The sequence below is a fragment of the Aythya ferina genome, assembly GCF_964211825.1.
Source record: "Aythya ferina genome assembly, chromosome: 2".
Lineage (NCBI taxonomy): Eukaryota > Metazoa > Chordata > Aves > Anseriformes > Anatidae > Aythya > Aythya ferina.
This window is the reverse complement of record NC_140297.1, coordinates 131,591,750-131,614,768: the sequence shown is the minus strand read 5'-3', so window position 1 is coordinate 131,614,768 and position 23,019 is coordinate 131,591,750. Positions and strand designations below refer to the sequence as shown.

At 41.3% G+C, this 23,019-nt stretch overlaps 2 protein-coding genes across 2 annotated transcripts; both read right to left on the bottom strand.

Annotated features, from left to right (window-relative positions):
• Positions 1-3,363: 3,363 nt before the first annotated feature.
• Positions 3,364-22,960, bottom strand: CHMP4C (charged multivesicular body protein 4C). The gene is made up of 5 exons (XM_084509844.1): positions 22,760-22,960; positions 10,252-10,429; positions 9,212-9,326; positions 5,691-5,799; positions 3,364-3,477 (listed from the first exon to the last, which is right to left on the bottom strand). The coding sequence occupies exons 1-5, from the start codon at positions 22,956-22,958 to the stop codon at positions 3,413-3,415; spliced, it is 666 nt and encodes a 221-aa protein (XP_084365970.1). The 5' UTR covers positions 22,959-22,960; the 3' UTR covers positions 3,364-3,412.
• On the bottom strand, positions 14,924-17,934 carry LOC311431882 (uncharacterized protein). Its single transcript, XM_084509845.1, has 2 exons — positions 17,286-17,934; positions 14,924-15,883 (listed from the first exon to the last, which is right to left on the bottom strand). The coding sequence occupies exons 1-2, from the start codon at positions 17,620-17,622 to the stop codon at positions 15,735-15,737; spliced, it is 486 nt and encodes a 161-aa protein (XP_084365971.1). The 5' UTR covers positions 17,623-17,934; the 3' UTR covers positions 14,924-15,734.
• Positions 22,961-23,019: the final 59 nt, after the last annotated feature.

The following is a 23,019-nucleotide window of genomic DNA, read 5'->3' as shown; positions in this document are numbered from 1 at the left end:
AACTGAGGTCTAGAAAATTAGAAATACACAATTCTGAAATGATGAAGAGATCTTTTGCAAAAGAAAAAAAAAAAGTAGAATTTTTGGACACGTTGAAATAAATAAAAGAATCTTCTGTAACACAAATGCTGTGTTCAAATGAATGAAGCTCAAACACTGTTGCATACAATCCGATTTCTATTCTCCTTCCCCCCCCCCCCCCTTTTTTTCCTAAAGTAAAGCCAGATTACCTTTGAAGAATTATTAAATTCTAAGCTGGTATTGAAAGACCAATACATCAAGAAGTGTTTCCAACAATCTTTGCACTCGCTAAAGAGACTACTGCATCCTAATGATGGTGTAAGAAGAGCACAAAGTTTTCCCTAACAGGAAAATAATACAGATAGCACAAGTGTGACAAAAAGTGTTTATTTACAGGATATGTATATATTAATTTTTAATTCTTTAATTAATATTTCCCCTTTGTAAAGCTATCCAGGTTTAAAATGCCCAAGCCTGTTAAGAGAAGAAAACATTCTCAAAATAAATAAGAATCAGGAAATAAAGTCAGCTACAGTACACCATCTGCTTCCACAGTCCTCTTGTAAAATATGTTTGAGTTAATAGTCAATTGCATTTACAATAACACATTGACACTATTCACTCTAGTCTGCTTATGTGCTAAACAAATACCATCTTGGCATGAAGAGAGACATATGTTCAAAAAAAGAAAGAAGCATTTGTCACAGCTTCATCTGAATTTACACAGGAAAGAGCCACCTCCTCAGCTGAATTAAATCCCTAAAACTCCTTTGCTTTTGAAGAAAATCAGTCATCTACTGTCTCCCAAACAAATACAAGCACTACAGTTCTGAGGGTCTATACTGTATTTTGATTTCTGTACATGACTACAGTATTTCTGAGAGTAGCTTCACCATGAAGGTTAGACCAGACACATCCTAGCCCGTGAACTGGTATGTGACTGTCCTCCAGAATCAGCAGCCACTACATGCCAGCTTTTTGAGAAGCTCACCCGAATGACCATGTTTTTTATTCCTCATCATCCACGAACTTTGTTCCTTAAGTGCCTAAGTCCAAAGTCAATAAGCAGAAGCTCCCCAGGATCAACATGTGGCCAAAACACTGCCAGAGGTTAGCAGTCTGACACTTGTTTGCAAGGGAGAAGGCCTTCCCTAGAATTTCTTCTTCCCTGCAGGGTGTTCACATGGGAAGTTCTTGCATAAAAACTTGCAGGCACACATTTTCCAGAGCAGACTGAAAAATCACTTTAAACTGGAAGCCTAGACACCCGTTTTGGTTAGGCTACAGAACCCTTTAAATATGCTAAGTATCAGAAAACTACTACTGTGACCAAGAACAGATGCTATAATACAGCTTTCCCAACCTAAGCACAGGACTATGTTGGCATGGACTTACATTTAGAAATACAACTCGTGTCCAGCAGCACACAGCCTTGCAGACTTACCAAATCAGTGTATGCTAATTCTTTCTGTACCAAATTCAGAATTGTATACACTGCACCTTGAAAACGGGATTTCAGCCAACAGGACTAGGGAATTGGTTCTAGGTAACTCAGAATATTTATTATTTTATTAAATATGCCTGTCAAGGAAGTTTTCAGCTGGCATCTTATCCTGAATTTCAGTAAGCATTAAAACTGAATTACTTTTTGTTAGTGTTTGGTTCTCTACTGAGAATTCAAAATACATTTTCAAATTTAAGGAAGTGCTTTAATTTTTGTTTTTAACAAAAAGGGAATACTTCCAGTTTTTACTTGACTCTCAACAGCAAGGAATAATTTTCCTGGTACCTCCAAACTCTGTAGTAGAATCACAAAGTTTTTTTTCCCCACAAGCAATTTATCCAAAGTGACAAGGCTTAGTTCTCCTTTCAAATAGATGTAAACAAAAAGCAATTCCACTACAAAGAATGAAGTCCTGAAAGTTTTACAATGTGCTAGTAAATTTTGTGCTTCATTCACAGAACTCAACTCGACAGGTTGAGCACACCAGAATGCCATGCCCAGAAACACACGTTAGCTTATGCTTAACATAAAATACGATGGGTTAGAGCCTGTTGTAGGCTATGAACACCCAGCAAATCACAGGCTAAAGCCCCACAGATCAGTCTTCTGATGCTGTAGATCTACAGAAACCAAGTCTCTCATCATTCCCCAAGTGGTTCAATCATATATATATAAATTAATTTGAAAATAAGAAATTAAGATCAATGTGACTCTGTTTCCCACTTTCCTTGAAACTTCAGTGTTTCACTACATCCTTGTGATTTATAGCAAGCTACTAGCATAGAGCTTAAGTCTTACTTAATAAAATTTCTTTGTACAAAGCAGCATATTTAATTTTTGTTTTATACGTGAACAGTGATTTCTCCCTACATATAGTAGTTCAGCACTCAGTGGCATTTGCTCCTTAAGCTAAAAAGCCATTAGCTGGACAATAATACATAAACTTTACAAATAATTTAGATTCAGCTTTTAAACAGAGCTAAAAAGGCATTTCAAAGACAACATATTTATAGTTTCCACTCAGAAACCAAATGCTCAGAAATGAAAATTATTTTGAAAATGCAGAATTAAAAATTGTGTTATTAATTCCTTTGAGAATGGGTATTTTCATACAAAGTAAAAACTCACCCCAGAAAGTCATAGTGGAAGACAGAAAGGCTAAATCTCTTCTGGCTTTTTGACGTGGTTAGTGGAAATCAATTTTGTTTGTCAGGGATGCATAAAATCTTAGTCATTGTCATAGCAAAGCTGTTATTTAACCACGTTGGAAACAGTTTGAAATGTGATTCATATAGACCATATACATGTGCATGGGATAGTGTTGCCAAAATTAAAACAATAACAAAAAAATAATAAAGTATTGCACTTCAGAAGATCTACAGAAGAGTCTCCTCTTAATATATAGGACACCACAAGGTGCTCCAGGCAAACTGGATAAATCTCCATGCCTGAATGAATGGCTGTTAGCTCTTGGGAGCAAAGGTGTATAAAGCATGTGTATAAAGCTGTTTTGGACTCTCTAAGGATAGGGCTTTGATCAATTATTTAACTTTTTCATTTCCACAACGCATCCAGTTGTGTGCACAAGCGAGGCACAGGTCTCACAAAAGCACAAGACGTAACATCATAAAACCTGATACTGATAGCAGAACAAATCTCTGGCCTAGGCTGGAAAAAAAAATGGAGGTTTTGGCAACTATTATTTTTGTTTGTTCTTAGACTACTTTTGAAATATGGAAGTCACACTTTTAGCAAGATTGGCCATTAAAAAAAAAAGTCCGTATGAAACACAACCACACTAAATTTGTAACTATTACAAATTAACAACAGCATTGTATCTCTTTACATCTTTACTGTAGTGTTCCATGCCATAAAAGCACCATGCTCTTATGAAGCCCAGGAAGCTAGATGTTTCATATCATCTTCATCCTCCACTCTCTTCCTGGTTGATGCTGCAGAGAAAGAGATTAACAATAATCATCAACTAATAGGAGCAGAAACAAACATTTTATTTGTTAACATTAGGACTTCTATAGTGCTCAGTTTGAAGATCTCAAGTCACTTTACTGAGTAGCAAGCTAAATGTAGGTAACATAGTGATGATGCTGTGACTAGCATGTCCCACCGTTAGCTCACACATAACCCTGATGTTAAAAATTATAGGTCTGATTTACCTCCTACTGAAAGACTCCCACAGAAAATTTATTGGACCTGTACACAGAGAGTAAGCACGCACCACAACATTGCCAGTTCTCTCACATCCAGGTCCCTTCCAACCCCTACAATTCCGTGATTGGAAGCAGGAATTAATGACCTGTCCCTTCAGCTGTGCATCTTGCTACCTTTCCAAACAGTACTAAAGGGTTCTGCATGTGCAGGTCCAGTCTCAAAATGGAATCAACATATTTTAATGAGAGTTACCATTTATTAAAAGGGAAAAAAAAAAATCCTGAACTTACATTGCTCAGGTAGTATCTGTGGCTACTCAGGTAACTGCTGTGGTCACAGCAGCAGCAATTCCCATCTCTGTTCTAGGTCCCACACGCACCTCACTTTTTTTTTTTTTTTTAATCCAAACCACATCCCACTTCTTTACATTACTTGAATGAAAACCTCATATAAACAGTCTTCATTCAGCAACCTACAACCTGCATGCCCTACTGCCCAGATTCGGCCTTAGGCTCTCCCCAGCTTTGTGCTGAGTGCGTCAGGATTTGCATTACTGGGTGGCACCACCCTTGTGTGTACGTTTTACAGCAACCAGTTGGCTCCTGCCTGTGGCAGCCCTGCTGCTGGGAGCCACCATCTCCAGATAGACTGAGAGTACCACTTCTGAGGGCTAAAGCTGGGAGAAGGACATGGGAGACCCTGTGTCCATTCCCTACTCTGCAAGTGCCACTGGCTTACTGTGCAGCTGGGGAAGGTCATTGTGCCTTGCTCCACATTATTTTCCCCATCTCTAAAATCAGGAGGTTAACATGCATGTCCAATTAGAAGCATTATAGGACCATTAACTGTTCATATTTTGTCATTTCTGTGTTCTGTAAGCATACAGTTACAGAAAAGATTAGCCAGTTTTACAAGGCCTTAAACTGTATAAACGTAGCTAACTAATTTTGCCTGAAGCAGTCATATAGAGAGATGAGGTAGAAAATCTGAGATAGTGAGAAGCACATGGAGATGGCCTGGGTTTAATAAAAATGTCAGCTGACACAGCTGGATCTGGAAAATAATGCATGAACAAGTCGTTAAGTGCCCAGACTGCAATTTGCACTGAGTTTTCCTAAATCCACTATTTACTAGCTGTTCTACAGTTTACATAAGTAGATGAGGCCACAGTCCCAGTCTGAATATTTTAAACTGCTTCTCAGGGATTTAAGTGTTGACTGCCAAAACACACATAAGAGTCTTCAGGATGAGCTGATCTGGGCAACCTGTTCTGCAGCAGAATGCACCAGGCAGCTTGTGCTGCGTGTATGCTATCTTTGCCACCAAATATTTATATTCTTTTTACGAGCATCCGTATACAGCAAGTCTTTCAGTTGATAGAGCAAGAGGGACACAGTGAAAGATAGAGTTAAAAGTTGACTGTCTCTGGCTTAATTCCAAACAAACAGGGCAGAGCTACAGAAAAATCAAGACTACTGCTTAATGCCAGGAATGTCTGTTCTATAGAAAGAAAGGAATGACAGACAATATTTCTTTAAATTTGTACTTCCTGCTACCACATTCATCTCTACTTAAAATACCAGTGGCAAGTATCAAACCACTACACTATAAAGCTGAAACTTTGTCATGCAAACATTTTGAATCTAGGTCAGCCTCTTAATTAAAAAAAGACTGAGGATTTAAATTGCCTGAAGACAAAATAGATCTTCCCATTCCCCAGTGACCTATCTGATCCACATCACAGTACCTGAAGTTCAAGTCCCCTGAATTGGCTTCCCCTAATCTACAGAAAATTTGGTCCTAAGTATTTTCATACAGGAAACTGGAATTCCACTTAGCTTTTTCTAATAGTCACATGCAAAAATTTGGATAAGGAATCTATAATGCTTTAAAAATTAAAAGAGCTAAATACATATCTATGATTTTTTCTTCCTCTCCTCCTACTCACAGCATGGCATAATAAAGACAAACTTGAAATGGAAAGTAAGCAGTTTACCGGGGCGAGAAGGCAACGAGGTGGATGGAACACTTGGCAGTCTGACATCTGCCATTCTCTTGTTCATTTCTTCTTGCTCCAGTTCTTCCAATTCTGCCATCAACTCATCCTAAATTCAAGGAAAATGTTAATAAATTCATTGTCCTGACAGCAATTTGAGTCAAGAGCACTCGTAACCGCTATAAAGCAAAGCATTACTGAAATAACAGTTTATGCTTGAAAACAAAGTCAGAAGCCAGTCATATCAGAAGTCAGCATATTGCAAGTAAAATTTTCACCAACTGCAGGGAAAAACAGTGAAACTTAACTGAAAGTTTAAACAAGGACAATGAAAGTTAGAAACAGGACAAGGAATAAAATTAGAAGAAAAATGCCAGTGCAGTTAGTATTCATGTCAAAAGCAAACAGAGGAAAAAGTCCAACTGCCTTCATCATTTTTTTTTTTCCAAATCTAGAGTCTGTACATTTTAAGCAGATTCTAATTTTAGTGTGTGACTTTTCCCATTTTAAAAACCATACAACTTCCACTGGGTGGAACACAGACTGTCATTAAATGTTGTGCTTCAGCTCTATCACACTAAGTCCTGGATTACATCTAATATCAAAGCAGCACGGATCTCGTGAGTCCTGTTACTCACTCTTGAAGCACATAACACCCTTAGGCTTTTAGCTGCAGAAGCTAACTTGGACAGATGATCAAATATCATTGTATAATACTAAAAATAGAAATGCTTTACATTTTTAAAAAAGCCAAGGGCTTACTCCTTCATTGGAGTTTCCCAAAGAAAGGAAGCTATCTATCAATCACAGTGTAGAGAAATAGACCTTTGCCACAGTGATAAAATGGTTCAGAAAGAACCACTGTTGGGCAAATGGGGCTGGGCAAGAGTGGCTGGCACAAAGTGAGATCTAGGGTTCAAGATGGGCTTTGCCTACCCATTTATACCTCGCTTATCACCAATGTAGACATTAAAATGATGATTATGTAGCCAGCACAGGCCTGCCTAAGTTTTTATTTTATATATACAAGGCCAAAAAAGGCTACAGTTCACAAGTCTGATCTAGTTCACAATGCAAGCCCTAGAATTAAAAATCTAAAAATTAAGAATTTCAGCATCAAGTCTGCACCTGAAGATGTTCAATCGATGGCAGCTATCTCAAAGAGCTGTGGAGGGTGGGGCCCCACATCTGTCTAATGCATTTAGTTAGGTGCAAAGGTAGCTGTACTTTAAGTACTTCAGTCAGTGGTGTAAGTATCATCTTCAGAAGTTAGTGTCCAAGCTGTTGTAGTCAATGGAAACGAGTATTCCTGAAGACCTTTAGATGACCATCTAACCCTTTCCAAGACCAAATTAAGCCTCAGCAACCCCTGCTGAATGCATAAAATATCAAGAGGTAGTATCAGTCATGACAGGCTCTTTATTAAAATTTAAAAAAAATGAAGCAAAATAAAAGTAAAAAATAGAGAGGGAGAGAGGGAGAGAGAGATGGAATAGTGGAATAAACAGTGGCCATAATCTTTAACATAGCAATGCAATGTCTAGAATATAGGTTCTCAAAGTGGGAGACTCAAGTTTCAAGTTCTCCTCAAGCATGGATCTAACTTGTGTTTCCCATAACTCAGGAACTGCTGTACAACGAGGCTGTGGAGCATTGTAGTAGCTACAATAAATAATCCCCTTCCTCCTCTTGAACTTAGGCAAAAAATGAAGCAGAGGGCAGATACTATGTGGAGAGGATCAAAACTCTCAGGGTCTAGACTTCACGCACTGGAATGTGTCTATTTCACATCTGATTATCAGAAAACACGTCTCCAGGCAAGGATTCACCCCCTTCCTCTCCCCTGAGAGCATCCTACTCAGGTAGGGCAGAGCTTTTTTTTTTTTTTTTTTTTTTTTTTTTTAATTTTTATTCATTACATATACAGTGTCATCCCAGGGAGAGAGCCCTACGTTCACATGTCTATTTTGAGCAGCATAAATTACATGTTTCAATGATCTCCTTACACCCAATGCACACACGTAACGAGGAAATCAAGTGTGTGGTCAAAAAGTTCTTCAAAATAAATAAAAACTAAGCATCCTCCTCCAACACAAGTGACCTCAAAAACTAGTGATTAAGTCACAAATTCTAGCACACTTAGGCTGACGTGTTATGCAATCCAGGCTTCCCAATGACCGAACAAGTACTGCCACTATTAGGCTCATATGAAAAAGTAGGTGATGGTACAGTGATACCCCATGTGAGTGTGGCTTATTTTCCCAGAACAGGAAACATATCCATTAACTTGGACAAACAAGCATCGCTTAGAAGCTTTCAGGTCAATCCACAACATTGTTACTGAGTCTAGACTCAGTAAGTTAAGCACGGACGAAAAGAAAGCGACACTGTTCAGGATGGCAGTATGTTTTTTTTAAGTTGTCTGAAGACCAGTTTTTGCCAGATAAATGCCATTCCTTATGTCAGTATCGATTAAATGTTTCTTGAAAAGTTGATTTTCATTTGAAGTACAAAAATAAGAAAGCAGATAATGGAAACAAATATACAAAGAATCACTACTATTTTCAAAAACTGCAAAGGAATAACTTGTGAATGATAAGGCAAAATATTAATCAAGCAAAAAAATATAGCATATGTATTTTTCTTTGTTGTCCCTTTGGGTATGTAAGAATAAATTAATTGGGAAGGGTGGGAACTGTTCTTTAAGGCATTATTCATATGATTCCTAGCACTTGGTCATTTTAACACATTTTAACAGTTAACATACCAGTTAACTGTGTTACTGGGTTTGATCCTCAGCTCTGCATCCCACAGGCTGTAGGATGTACAGTCTCACATACTCATATACAGCCTCTTTGCATATACTCAGCCCTTGAACACTATGTCCTCCTTAGATACACAAAATCAGGTCCAGCACTATTGGATGAAAGCTACTGCAACAAGTTTCTAGAAGGTCCTAGATACCTTTTTTGAGAGGTTTTCAGAAGAGTGTTTGAGGACAGAATCCTTGTTGCTTCTTACAGCAATTACTTCCACCTCATTAATTTATTTTTTTGGAAAATTTGGAAAATAATGAAAGGACTGGAATCTCCAAGCACAAAATAAAACCCCTTAAATTTGGCACATATATCCAAAATTGTGAATGGCAGCCAGTTCATGGTGTAGTGAAAGGAACATGCACTATGTCTATTTTGAGTACAACAAATTATATATTTCAGTGTCCCTTTGGAGAAGTACAAATTATATGCTTTAGTGACCTCCTTCCATGGTACAATTGAAAATACTACAATTGAAAATACTAACTACAGGAATACAGCTAAACCCCTCATTTTCATTTTATATATTTAATTCTTTTTTTTTTATAAATATATAAATAAATATAAAATGTGCTAGATACGGTAAGCTATAACAATGATTTCTCAAAAGGTGAGGATGTGAAATTGCATTCTCTGGAACAAGCCACTGCACCACAAAATAACTATTTTATAGTCAAAACTCACAGTCTTTAGTAAAGTACTGACCTCATCAAACTCATCACCAAATCCAGCTCGGCTTGAGATAGCTTCTGAAATTTCCTGAGCAACATTTTGCTGGTCAGTGATATCTTGCATCAAATCATCAATCTTGTTCAAGTCCCTGGCAAAATAATAAAGTTTTTAAAAGTACATAAATGAAATCCTACAGAAGAGGCTCAGAAACAGCTGATCAGACCCTATTTTATTTCATGCCCATGGATGTTTAAACTCATGGGGGAGTGTTTAAACTCATGGGGAAGAATTTTCCTTACCTAAACCTTAATATTTCCTGGCAAGCTTCTGTATGTTTTAGCCACTCCAATTTCTTCCACTTTGGCTTTATAACGAAAGCCATAATGCAGCAGCCTGTGCCTCTCCCCACCTCTGTGCTGCTCACAGATCCATCAGTCAACAGTCATATTCTCTAGGCAGACTGTATCTCCTTCCCGAGGTCAGCATCTTTGTTAGATGGATCTTTTCTGATGCTAAGCATTCATCAGAACTAGGGGGAGCTTAACAGGACCCCATTTAAGTGCTTCCCCTTATTGTTAACTACAGTATTGTTTCAATTCCTGTTTACTTCTGCCAGGGCAACCTTTCTGATTTAACTCTGTTTATTCAGGCAGGAGAATGCGCCATGAAACAATATAGAACATATAAAAATAATATGCAAAAAAATTACCCTCTCTTTTATTCGAGTTCAATTAGTACTTTGAATCGCAACCTAGCTTGTGGACTTTGAAGAAGTGCACACAGTTTCCTCAACTAAGTTTTATTCTGGAAAAATTGAGGGCAGAAGCCAAGGCAGATTTAATAAAAACTAGTACCAGCTGGATCTCCTAAGGTATTTGGATTTCCTTCTAGACTTGCTGTTAAGAAAAGTTATTTTTCTGCCAAATACAACATCACAGCACCAATAGCTTTCCTGACATTAAATGCCTGAACCAAAACAAAGTCAAAACTGGCTGACTTAGTACATAGCAATGAAATAGTTTAAAAGCTATTGCCAAGCTCATCTTGAAAGCTAGTAGAAAGAAAGGACTTACATATTTTCATGTACTTTTTTCATAGCTTGTGCAGCATAACCCATATTCCTGAGCACTTCTGTGTTTGTGTGTGAGTTTTCCAGCGCCTCTCTCTGGAACTCGATGGTTGAGAGCGTCCCATCAATTTGATTCAATTGTTTCTCATATCTCTTTTTCCTCTTCAGTGCTTGTAAGGCAGCTGTAATGCAGAGGAGCACAGTACACTGCGTATTTTCGTAGCAAAATGCAAGTACAAGTAGTTCATTAACAATACAACCTGGAGAAGTTATAATTCTCACCCTCCTACCTGACTAGTAGAAAGGCAAACTTTGACCACACCAGACCACCAACATGCAGTATGCATGAGCAGGAAACCTCATTTAGATTAACTCCTTTTAGAAGCACAAGGAAGAGCAGCTTCTTCCTCCACTACAGGAGATCTTGAATTCCATCCTGTGTACGTGGGCAAAACAGGGAAGATGGGAAAGGAAAAGAAAAACATCAGAGAGAAATCAGAAAGGACGTGAGAGAGAATCAAAGGAAGAGGTAAACCTGAGGCAAAATCTGAGTAAAAGCTAAGGAAGACAGAGCGAGAAGATCTGTCATGATGACCACATCTCCATGAATGCTGCTTTCTAAGTTTTGTTGTAGCAGGAGAGAGTGTCAGGTATAATGGAAAGCCCAAAGGACCTAACCTCGCAGGTGGGTTAGATCAGAGGAAGGACTCCTCTGGCTTTCAGTCGTATTTTCCATAACACTCACTGAGGAGCATGATCTTTAATCCTTAGAACTTGAAAATATATAGAAGATACATAGCCTTTGTAAAGGGCCACAATAAAATCTCGCAACCCTCAATTATCTCTGTAAATCAGCGAGATTACTGTTTTGCATTTGATAAGTTATAAGCAGAACACTTTGCCCAGAGTAAATCATTACCAGCATAAACGCGTGACAAGCAGGAGGAGAAAGGCTTTCACTCAGTTTCTGTGTGTGGAACACACAATCTTGCCACAAGTATTTCCTGACCTCTGTTCTTTCCAAACTGTACATGTGCCAGGCAAAAAAAAAAAAAAAAAAAAAAAAGACTGAGTTAACCCATTGTTTTTTTCAATTCTAATTAATACCTGGATCTTTTTTCCTCTCTCTTGCTTTAATTTTTTAATCAGGTTCAGGGCCAGCAAGCAAATGCAGCCCCCCATGCTTGAAAAACAGCAGCAATTACTGTTGGTGTTCTGTTTAAACGATTACCCAAATGCAGCAACACTGAATCTAGATAATAGGGTTTCCAAATGAAGCTAGGATCCCCTCCAAAGAGGGGACACTGATTTACGGTGTGTAGCAACATACTAAAATATTGATTCAAACACTTGCAGAAAAGCAGTCAATATGGTCAAAATTGCTGCTCATTAGTCACACAAGGACAGGTATTTGCAGAGACTTTGAAATACAAAATGTCTTTAGCACCTGTAGTGATGGCAAACCATAGTCACAATACATAAAACACAGTATTCAAATTGAATGTTTTCCCAGCTTTTGGGGCATGCTCTCTGGATTTACAGTCCCTAGTACCAAATAGAGTCTGGTCAGTGAATGGATTGACAGCAGCCCTGAGGAGAATGACATGGGGGTGTTGGCTAATGAAAAACTGAACATGAGCCAGCAGTGCAGGCTTCCAGACGAAAAGCCAACCGCATCCTGGGCTGCATCAAAAGCAGCATTGCCAGCATGTCAAGGGAGGTGATTCCTCCCCTCTGTTCTGCTCTCATGAGGCCCCACCTGGCTGCGTTCTGCTCTGAGGCCCCCAGCACAAGAAGGACATGGACCTGTTAGAGTGAGTCCAGAGGGCCACAAAGATGCTCAGAGGGCTGGAGCACATCTCCTATGCAGACAGGCTGAGGGAGTTGGGGTTGTGCAGCCTGGAGAAGAGAAGGCCCTGGGGAGACCTTACAGTGGCCTGCCAGTACCTAAAGGGGGCCTACAGGAAAGCTGGGGAGGGACTCTGTGTCAGGGAGTGGAGTGATAGGACAAGGGGGAATGGCTTTAAACTAAAAGAGAGTAGGCTTAGATTAGATATAAGGAGGAAATTCTTCACTCAGAGGGTGGTGAGGCCTTGGCACAGGCTGCCCAGAGAAGCTGTGGATGCTCCATCCCTGGGGGTGTTCAAGGCCAGGCTGGATGGGGCTTTGGGCAACCTGCTCTGGTGGGAGGTGTCCCTGCCAATGGCAGGGGGGTGGAAGTAGGTGGTCTTTAAGGTCCCTTCCAACCAAAGGCATTCTGTGATTCTCTGATCATTTATACTTTGAAAATATGCCTGAAACCCAGTCAAAGTCATGCAAGTGGCAAATGTAAGAATTCTAACTGTTGTAGCAATTCCAAAGTATAGCAGTTTGACTTAACCCAAATAGTCTTTCTACCTGCTTATTTTCCCTCCTTATTTATGGTTATTATTGGTACTGTTATGAAACCAGACACTTCCTTCCTCAGCTTCAATTCGATCAAAATTTGATCCTGTATTCTCAGATTAGGCCAGAGATTCCAGGTAAATTTAACGTTCTGAATTTGCATAAGAGTGGCTGTACCAGAGAGGACTCCCAACACCCTGTGGACAGAGGAACTCTAACTGGATGGTGCAGAAAGGCTTCAACTGAAGGAAGCAGCTACCACCGGGAAATATTTCCAGACAGTCTTTTTCACGAATGGGACTCTGTGATGGAGCTGCTCTTATTGACTGCTCGAAGAGAAAATGGACTTCCTCAGTTACACACACAGCAGTTGTTTTCAAAATCCTGAAGGTTCCTGTATAAATATTTAATTAAACCACACCCGAATTAAGAAACCTCAGAAGAAGGTCAACTGTGAGACTTCCCCTATCATAAACAGCTTTTCCTAATTATTGTACCACAACACCATTTTACTTAGTTCTCTGTAGTTTTACCAGTGACTTATAGAACAAAGCACTTGATAGCAAATCAATTCATAATCCTCGCTTATCAAGCGAGGTATAACATATTCCTATACCACACTATATGATTTTCTCACTTATATTAAATGAATCCCTTTCCTTGCATGGTCCATTGCAATCATAGCTCCCATTGGTGAGAAAGGAGAATTTCCTTGTTATTTGCAGTCTGCTTTTTTGTTGTTGTACAGAATCAAAGTGAATTTCATTATAATAAGTGCTTTTCTACTGTACATACACTCATTTTAAAATCTGTGTGCAGATTCTCAGAAGAACAAAATCTAAATGCTACAGAAAAGCTATCACATAATAACCAAACTGAAAGAGAACAGGTTTTTTTTGTTTGTTTGTTTTATTAAAAAAAAAAAAAAAAAAAAAAAAAAAAAAAAAAAAAAGAAGAAACTGAGGAGAGAACATCAACTTACTTCACTGATGGTCTAAGAACGACACTGAAAGAAGGTATGCCCACTTCCAAGATTTCAGAAAAGGAAGACAGCCCAGGTAGGAAGAGTCTAAGCAGGGGCAGGGTCTGAGGAAGCAAGAGTAATATCGATTTAACCAAGAAGAGGTAGAGATCTTCCCCAGGAAAACAAGTCATCTCTGACATTCTCTCTGATGGGCTCCAAAGAAGCAGATTCAGCTCCCACATTTCATAATGGAGTGGTCAGCAATTGCTTTAACACTTTTCTTATGCTCTACTTCCAACTCCAGCAAGCAGGATAGAGATTGTAGATTAGGAGCCACTGTTTTTAAACTGATTTTTTATTTTATTTTCAAGTTTGTTTTTTTAAATTTTAATTTCAAGCTGCAATAACTGTAGACTATTATGTCAGTTTAAGCACATGTATTAAGAACTACTGTTATTAACATACAAACACATTTCCAGTGTCACCACTAAACTTATGCTTTAGTAACAAAGGAGAAATGACTGATCCTGGCCATATCTGGCAACGGCAATAGTAATTCTGACCACACTGAATGTATCCAGGTTTCTAAAACAGAGAACAAAATTGGGACAGAAAGAGTCAAACACCTTCATCATGGTCTCATGACAGATCAGAATAAAATGAGAAAGCACAGTGATAATCAACACTGTCAGCCCACCAATACCCATCAGCACAGGAATTGCCAATCTCATATTGTGAAGTAGAGATAAGAACGTTATCCAAAAGACCTTAAAATTCCCAGGGAAAAACTGGTTATGTCTTCACAAGACATCACCGTGAAAATACTGGATCTCATCCTTGGATACAGTTAACAAAACCTCTGCTTCAGTCCCTGTAAAGGACTGATGGATTACAGAATCTGATCTCACGCTAGCAACAACCAGAAGAAATGATGCCGAGGCCACAAAAATCAGACCACCTTAAGCAAGATCATTATCAGCATTCATAATCCTTAAAAACTTGTGGGGGAAGGCATGTACAGTTAAAACTGAAGCAGTAATTCATTAATAATGATGCTCTTTGACTCATTATAACCACTCTAGTTGGCAGCAAGACACTTGAAATGCGATCAAGAAGAGCAGAGAACAATGGCTGTAACACAGAACAAAGATGTGCTTAAAGGCTTCCCCGTATCTCCCTGCCTTCAGTCCCTACCTGTCACACACCCCGCTACAGGGATGACAGCCCTGTCTGTGTCAACACGCAACTACTGCATCACTCTTCAGTTTCAGTAGTGTTCTGGACACAACTAGTGTTGTCGACGGGAGGAAGACACAGACGCTCAATATGAGTGAACAGTGAACTTCAACTTTAATGGATAGCTCAGTCGCCTTTTATCTATTCCGAAACTCGTAAACATTCTTAACTAAACTTAGGATTGGCTAACACTTTCCCGCGCTATGCAGTTGCTACCGTCCTGCCCCAGGGGGTCTATCCAATCGCCTAAGGGCATCGTGTTCTTGATCCTGATTGGCTCTCAGCCACCTGCGTACGTGCCCAGATCCATGTAAACTAAGTGCGGTACTTTATTAGCTTATTGCCTGCCAATTGCCCCACATTCACATGTCCCACCTCACTTAACCATTCCTCAACAATTCCCCCGTTTTTATTTTGCTCAACAAACACCTTCTGTGTGAGTTGCTCAAGTTTTTTAGTTAGGCAGTTAAAGATTACATATGCAGCAATGATAATCAATATAACTATAAGTAGAAACCGAAGTCCCTCTTTAACTAACTGAACAGAATGAGCTCTGTCCAGACTGATTAGCCCAGGTGACCCATATATTCTGCTGAGGGTCAATTTTCCCTAAGATGGCATTACCATGTCCAGCCATTATTATAACTGATAACATAACCAAAGTCCCTTGCTTCATTAATTCAGCCATGGTCGCTGTTATCCTTTCTTGGTGACTTTTCTTCAAGGGCTGGTTTTACATCAGATGTCAAATACATAACATAACACAACTATACAACTTCACCCTAATAACACTACAATTACTGTAAGCACTCAATGGCAACACAATTAATAGTAAGCAACAACTCAATAGTAACACACCCAAACCCAATCACTTGATGGTGATTAAAGGCTGCTCTTGATAGTCATCGAGGTGCCACAGCCCACGTCACCGTCAGAATAACTATCAGGAACCTCTTCCTGGTCGTCCTCGGCGCGTGCAGACTCCAAAGCTGCTTCAGTCCGCTTTGCAGTGATCCACCGGGCACCCACTTCCAGCACCACTTCAAAATCTCTATAACATTTTGTAACATTTTTGCAAGTAACCCTACAACCACATTTATCACAATACTACATGCAATGATGATTGACACCACAGCGAACAAAATCCTCAATCCCTCCTTGATCAATCCCAGTAAGCATCTATGCACTGTTTCAAACAAACCAGTGAACCATTGATGGAAAGGATTGATACCATATTGACTCTTTCTCATGTGCTCTTTCAAGAAAGTAATAGATTTGTGCATTGACTCAGTACGATCAAAAAGTTTTAAACAGTACATTCCCTTAAGTTTCTCCAAGTGGCTACTTCACACAATGACTAATTTCCTATGATTTCAGCCTGTACTATGGCAATAAATGCGCTCTCACTAACACAGTACACAGCACACTTGCACACTCAGATCACACTTGTACACCCAGAGCACACTTGCACACCCAGAGCACACTTGCACACCCAGAGGCCTCTGGCACATCTCACTCTCAATCATACCACAACCTCAATCATACCACAAGAATATAATTTAGAATGATAAGCAAACAAACAAGTATTGCCTCTCATTGTGTTCCTCGTGAAGTGACTTGCAACACTTTGTTTTAAAACCTTACCCTTACATAAATACTTTCAACACAAAACACCTGGACATTTAAGAATAACACATCTTGAATTGTTCTTCGGGGTTGCAATGGGGGAGCTATCCATTCCAATACCACAGTTTCCACTCCCGTCTCCCCCGTTTTTATTTTTTGTTGTGTGATAGCACCCATCAAGTATTGCGGACCACACAGAATAGTAAGATCGAGTGGCCTGTCAGGTATGCGTCGATGTGTGACACGCGTTGTAATCAATGATGCAATTTGTTGTAATATTTCTGATTGTTTTTCTGATAATGTTACCTTTGTGGCAGGGTCGGTTCCTTTTAATAATGGCCGAAGGGAATTCAACAGTTCATTTGGAATTCCGACCACTGGCCTAATCCATTGTAAATCTCCTAGCAGTTTTTGAGCATCATTGAGGGTTTTGATGTTCGATTGGATGGTAAGTTTCTGAGGCTGAATAGTGGAATCTGTAATTTTCCACCCCAAGTACTTCCAGGGGCTTGCCTCCTGAATTTTTTCTGGTGCAATTACCAGTCCCATTTGTTTAAGAGCAGCTGCCAGAGCATTTTTCTGTTGCAGGGAAAATATCTCCTTCTGGGCTAGCAAAATATCGTCCATGTAATGGTAAATTATCGTTTTGGGCCATGCGCGGCGAATTGGTTGAAGTGCCGCATCGACATAGAGCTGACATAAAGCAGGTGAATTACGCATGCCCTGAGGTAATACAGTCCATTCACAGTGGCAGACGATCTCCCTATTAATAGAGCTCCCACAGGTTCACCATTAATAATAATTGGTCCAAAAACTCCTGTCCTTACCCTGGTGGGTCTCGAATCCAATAAAGTCACATCGACTACTGTTGCCCAATCCAGGCCGGGGCTCCCTCTGGTGGCTGGTCGGAGAAAGAGGGAGCCGCTGCAGATGGTGCCGGTGCTGTTGCTGCCGTTGTCGCAAAAGCCGCTTTTTGTGTCGTCGCGGGGCGGCTCTTCCCGCTGCTCCGGCCGTTTCCCGACGCACCTCGTCGGCATGCCGAAGTGCTATGAGTATTTGATTGACAGTTCTGGCACCACACTGATTCTGTTTTACACTCCCGTCTGATGTGTCCCGCAATACCACACCGAAAACAACGGCGCTGCGGTGCCGATCCTTGGCCATTAGAACGTCCTCCGGGGGTTTGCAAAGGTGCAAGGGCGGCAGGCACTTTAGACTGCTCGTTCATGTTGTCACCTAATTGTTTTACTGCTTTTACTAACATAGCCTGTGGACCTACAGGTACCTGAGACATTCTTTCCAATCCTTCCTCTATTGTCCAAGTACTCGGCAATGTAGCTAATATACTTCGAGTTGAAGGGTTACAATTTTGGAGTGCACATTGCTTTAATATAGTGCCTTTAAGATAATCGGGAACTCCCGCGGCTTGTATTGCATTTGCTACTCGATCGATAAACAACCCGAATGGTTCCTCCCTACCCTGTAAATTGGATTTAAATGGATTTGTCGAAAATGAATTTGTTCCCGTTTCCCCACCCACCCTTTCTCCTTTCTCTAATTGTGCGGGTGGGGCTGTCGGTGGCTGTGAAGGTTCTTCTTCCCCTGATACGGGTACAGACGTTTCCCAGCCACCCGAGGTCCCCTGTGGAATTATAACTGTTCTATATGATGGTGGAGAGGGGTAAGACTGTTCCTCAGCTCTTTGTTGAGTAGAGGAAGCAGCAGAAGTCCCCCCATTCTGACTGGATGATCCTAATTGCTCTGTTATGGCAGCAGCTATTTTTTGTTCAGCTTGGTGTGTTGCTAATGCATTAGTTACCGCCCTCCATGGCTTCGTTAATTTTCTCGCCACCTTGTTATCACTAATCACCTCATCAAATAGTTTGTCCCCGAACTTCCTCCACTCTGCTTGTTCAAACACCGTATCAGGATTTAAAAAACAACCCTTAGCTACCCCACAAGCTAATAACTCTGGCAATTCCTTTTTACAATATATACACTGTGTGCTCCGCTTTTCTAAAAAGCATTTGAGCAAATCATACGCCGCTTGCCTCTCCATACCTTTATATGCGTCGGTACCGTTGCAGCCTTTGCAAGACCTCGGCGGCGCGTTCCGGCGGGACCCTCTATGGGCTCGTCCCGGGTGCGAGGACTCCCTTTCCGAGCCGCGGGTGCGGGGATTCGAAGTTTTCGTCCCTTTCGCCTTTCAGGCCTCGGGTGCGGGGATTCGACAATTTTTAATCCTTTTCACCTCCTGAGCTGCGTTGCAGGACCGGTCCCCGTATCCCGTCCAACCGTGGCTCGCAGGTTCGACTCCAGCCGAGTCCCTGTTCCCGTTCAGATCTGTCCCTGTTCGGGCGCCATTTGTTGTCGACGGGAGGAAGACACAGACGCTCAATATGAGTGAACAGTGAACTTCAACTTTAATGGATAGCTCAGTCGCCTTTTATCTATTCCGAAACTCGTAAACATTCTTAACTAAACTTAGGATTGGCTAACACTTTCCCGCGCTATGCAGTTGCTACCGTCCTGCCCCAGGGGGTCTATCCAATCGCCTAAGGGCATCGTGTTCTTGATCCTGATTGGCTCTCAGCCACCTGCGTACGTGCCCAGATCCATGTAAACTAAGTGCGGTACTTTATTAGCTTATTGCCTGCCAATTGCCCCACATTCACATGTCCCACCTCACTTAACCATTCCTCAACAAACTAGCTCATTGTAAAGGAATGCTACGCGGCTACACCAACCCTGCCCAAATGTACTACACAGCATACTTACAGCACCTACTTGAGAAAACCTACGTTATCCCAACTTTTTCCACAGGTTTTGTCCTCAGTAGTATTGTGTCGCTCTCCATGGTTAAGCTTTATTCCTACTCTGGATGGGGAAAAAAACAAACAAACAAACAAAAAAAACCACTATGGCTTCTTTTAACTTACTTTTAATCTCTCTTAATTTACCTTTTTCTTTTTTTTAGGATCTGTGAAAGATGCCAGGCTGAGACAACACACACATTTATGTTATTTTCACAAGCACAGGTTCACTTCAGGAAACCCATTTCCTTTATTTCCTTTTAAATGGAGTTCTCACACAGCAAACTAGAAATCAAAAGCCTAGTGGGTGTGTATGGGGTGTGAGATGGGACAGGGGAAGGAAGATTCAAAAGCATAGGGATTATTGTGGGAGAGGTAAAAAATAAAAATAAGGCAGCTTTTGAAGAACAGAGGATAAACTTTTCCCAGGACTACCATGTAGTAATATTTTCTTGTACTTTGTGCTTACCCATAAATTCAGCATTGCTGTTGAACTTGCTTTAAACAAATAAGCAAAGAGCCACTACGGTCATTGTTCAGTCAGCACGTGGAGGCAGTACCCTTCCACATGCTAAGTGAATGACCACCATGAAGGTGGGAAGTCCTAGATGAAAACAGTTCTCTATATGGTGAACTGCAATGTGATGGCTATTGTCCTAACCCAGGGCCATAAAGAAACCTGCTATTGCCCTTACTAACGTGGATATGGTGTTCTGGAGAAGCACAAAGAAAAGGTAAGAGCCTGCACCTACATAGCACTAGTCCCAATTTCTTGCCTCAAGCCTCATCAATTTTGATATTTGGGATCACTTTGTCTTTTAAGCTTTCCTGCATGACCTTCACAGTAGTGAAGACGAAAGGCCAATTTGTTGCTGGAGTTAGCAGGTATGCACTTGACAAAACCAATCAAGAGATACCCGAAAAAATACAGCAAGACTATATATATATAGATAGATAGATAAATACTTATCATGGTATAACCTCTGCAAGGGGAATTCCAACACAAATCACTCTTCAGATAACCCTGAGCTAGTTTAGCTACAGTAAAATATTAAGAGGGAATACTGGAAATGTATCATCCCCAAAGCACAGCTAATTTCAAATTAGGCACAGGAACTACAGAGATGCACACTCCACAAAGGAGGAGCCAAAAATATTTAAGTGATGTTTCACGTGTACTTGCATAGCTAATATGTTATGGGTCTAAGTCAAGTCTTCTGATGTCACATGAACCCATCCAAGAATCATTTGAGCTCATGAAAACTTGTTAGTCCTTGAAGATGATTTCACTTGTGTCAGTGTAACTGACTCACACACATGCACCTAAAAATCAAATGAGATCATACTAATTTGGTGCATTTTCTATACCTGGATACATCCTGCTTCTGTCCCAGACACTCCCATTTTAGGTTCCACAAGCTTCTCCACAGATGTAAATATGGAAAGAATAAATCAAAGATTAGCCACTAGGTCCTTTTGAAATATTTGTTTTAACAAAGCAGCGTAAATTAAAACTTTTATTCTCCCATTTGCATGTATGTTTACATAATGCTACTTAAGGCTAGTACAGCTTTCTTCTGAACTACAGCATGGTAAAGCTGCTAATACACTAATCAACAGTGATTAAACTAGCACAACTGTCGTATCAAATGAGGGGTATCCTTGGGGAATTAAGCTCACTCACTAGCCTGCCAAATTCAACCATTTCAGCACAGCAAGGCGAGTTTCTCTTGTTTCTCATGATTGTAGTTTCATCATCCAGTTTTGGCATTATAGCCAATTTTTTCATTAAAAAATTCCCGCACTGTACTTATTGCCTTGCCGTCTTTTTACTGTCCCTAACTGTAGATCATGCACAAATGCAAGAAAGGAAAAAAAAGGGAGTTATTTTTAACCACAATCATCCCAGCAATCCAGTTTGTAGCACAACTCTGCAAAAAGCTATATAGATAAAACCAGGGGAATTGCGCACTGAGCATAGCAGTGGACACAAACACCTGGGAGAAAAAGTCACGTGTTGAATGCTGCATGCCTGAAGCACAAGGTGATAGGCTAATACCTGGAACCAGCACAGGCCAGCCAGGTTAAAGGGGAATCCTAAAGCAGATCCACCTTCTCCCAGTAATGGGTCCTCATTGCAGCCTCTGCACCTTCACAGGTGTCCAAGCTCTTTTGCAGTTGTGGAGTCAGAGAAACTTAACCAGCCCTTGGTAAAAATAACACAGCTGAAAAAACAAGACATTTTAATGCTGTATCCCAGCTTTCTAGAACACACCCTTCAGGGAGCTCTGTCAACAGAAGGAAGGGAGTAGCATGGGGTAGGAATGAGGCAGGAAACACTGCTTCTTCCTGCAGCAACACCAGCCTGAAGGGCAGACTTGGCATCAAGTCCTACAGTAGCGTGTCTGGACCTAGGTAGGAGTTGCTACAGACACCAGAAGGAGCATGATTTCTTGAGTCAGCCCCGCCACTCGTGCAACTGCACGGTGAGCCAGCTCTGGGAGCCATCCGGTCACTTCGTCCTGCAGTAGAGCTGCAGCTGCGTCACCTCCCTGATCTAGATCGCTGGGCCAGCTCACAAGTGCCAGCACCTGCACAAAAGGACAAGAGAAACTTGGGTTGAAGCCAGAGAAGTAAGGAGTTTGGGGCCACAACAACCCAAAACGTGGCAACCCGACAGCTCATGTGCTGCAGGCTGGCAGGCTCGATTGCTGAACTGGCCTTACTCCCTCAGACTGTTTGTGCCTTAAGTCCCTACTGATGCTTTTAAATCCTAACTAAGTGCTTTTTGCTAACCATTAGTAAGTGCTAAAGTATTTCCAAATACATTAAAGGGCTAACCGGAACACCTTTAAGGTGCAGCTCCACACAAGCTCTAAATTACATGCCATTATCTTTTCTAAAGTATCCAGCACCAGAAAGAACACAGGAAAGTTTCTTGTTACATTGTGAACCTTGAATTCAAAACATTTTGCTTCTGTTTTGAAGCATTTACGGGACAATAGATCTCAGAGCAGACAAAACAGGATTCCAGGTGACTTTAGGAAGTAATTACCCTGCTTCTCAAAGGCCCAAGACACTGCCTACCTGCAGCTCAAATTGCTTACTAGAGATGACAACATTGGTGTAAGCGAGATCTGAACGTTATTATCCCTTAGTACCCTCTCCTCAGAAGCACAGGACCAGCAGCCACTACAAATACCCTGAACCTTTGTCTGTTTCTCAGTTTTAGCACATGTAACATTTATTCACTGTGTGCCAGCAGCCCGTCCTCCAGCTCTCCCAGTGGGGATAACGCGAAGACCACCGCGAATTTACACGAGAGCCTCAGTTTCTCGCTTATCCGCACCCCCAGCGCTCAGCACCAACACCGTGCCCCCCTTGCCGTGCTGAGCAGCGCCTTGATGCCCGCGACACCCACGATTTAAAGCCTCGCAAGGCACCGAGGTGGCTCCGAAGGGCGCAGCCCTGTGCCGGGGCTCCCTCACCTCGCTTGTTCTTGGTGCCGTGCTGCCGGGCGGCCGCCAGCTCCCTCTCGATGCGCGTCTCCAGGTACTCCTGCTTCTTGCTCAGCATCTCCTCCGTCTCCCGCAGCCGGGCCAAGGCCTCCTGCGGCGTGGGCCCCCCCCGGCTCTTGTGGGCGGCCGAGCCGCCGCTCCCCTTGAAGAACTTGGAGATCTTGCTCATCTCGGCGGCCTCAGCTCGGGCCGGGGCTCCCCGCTGCCGCCGCGGCTCTTCCGGGGCTCCG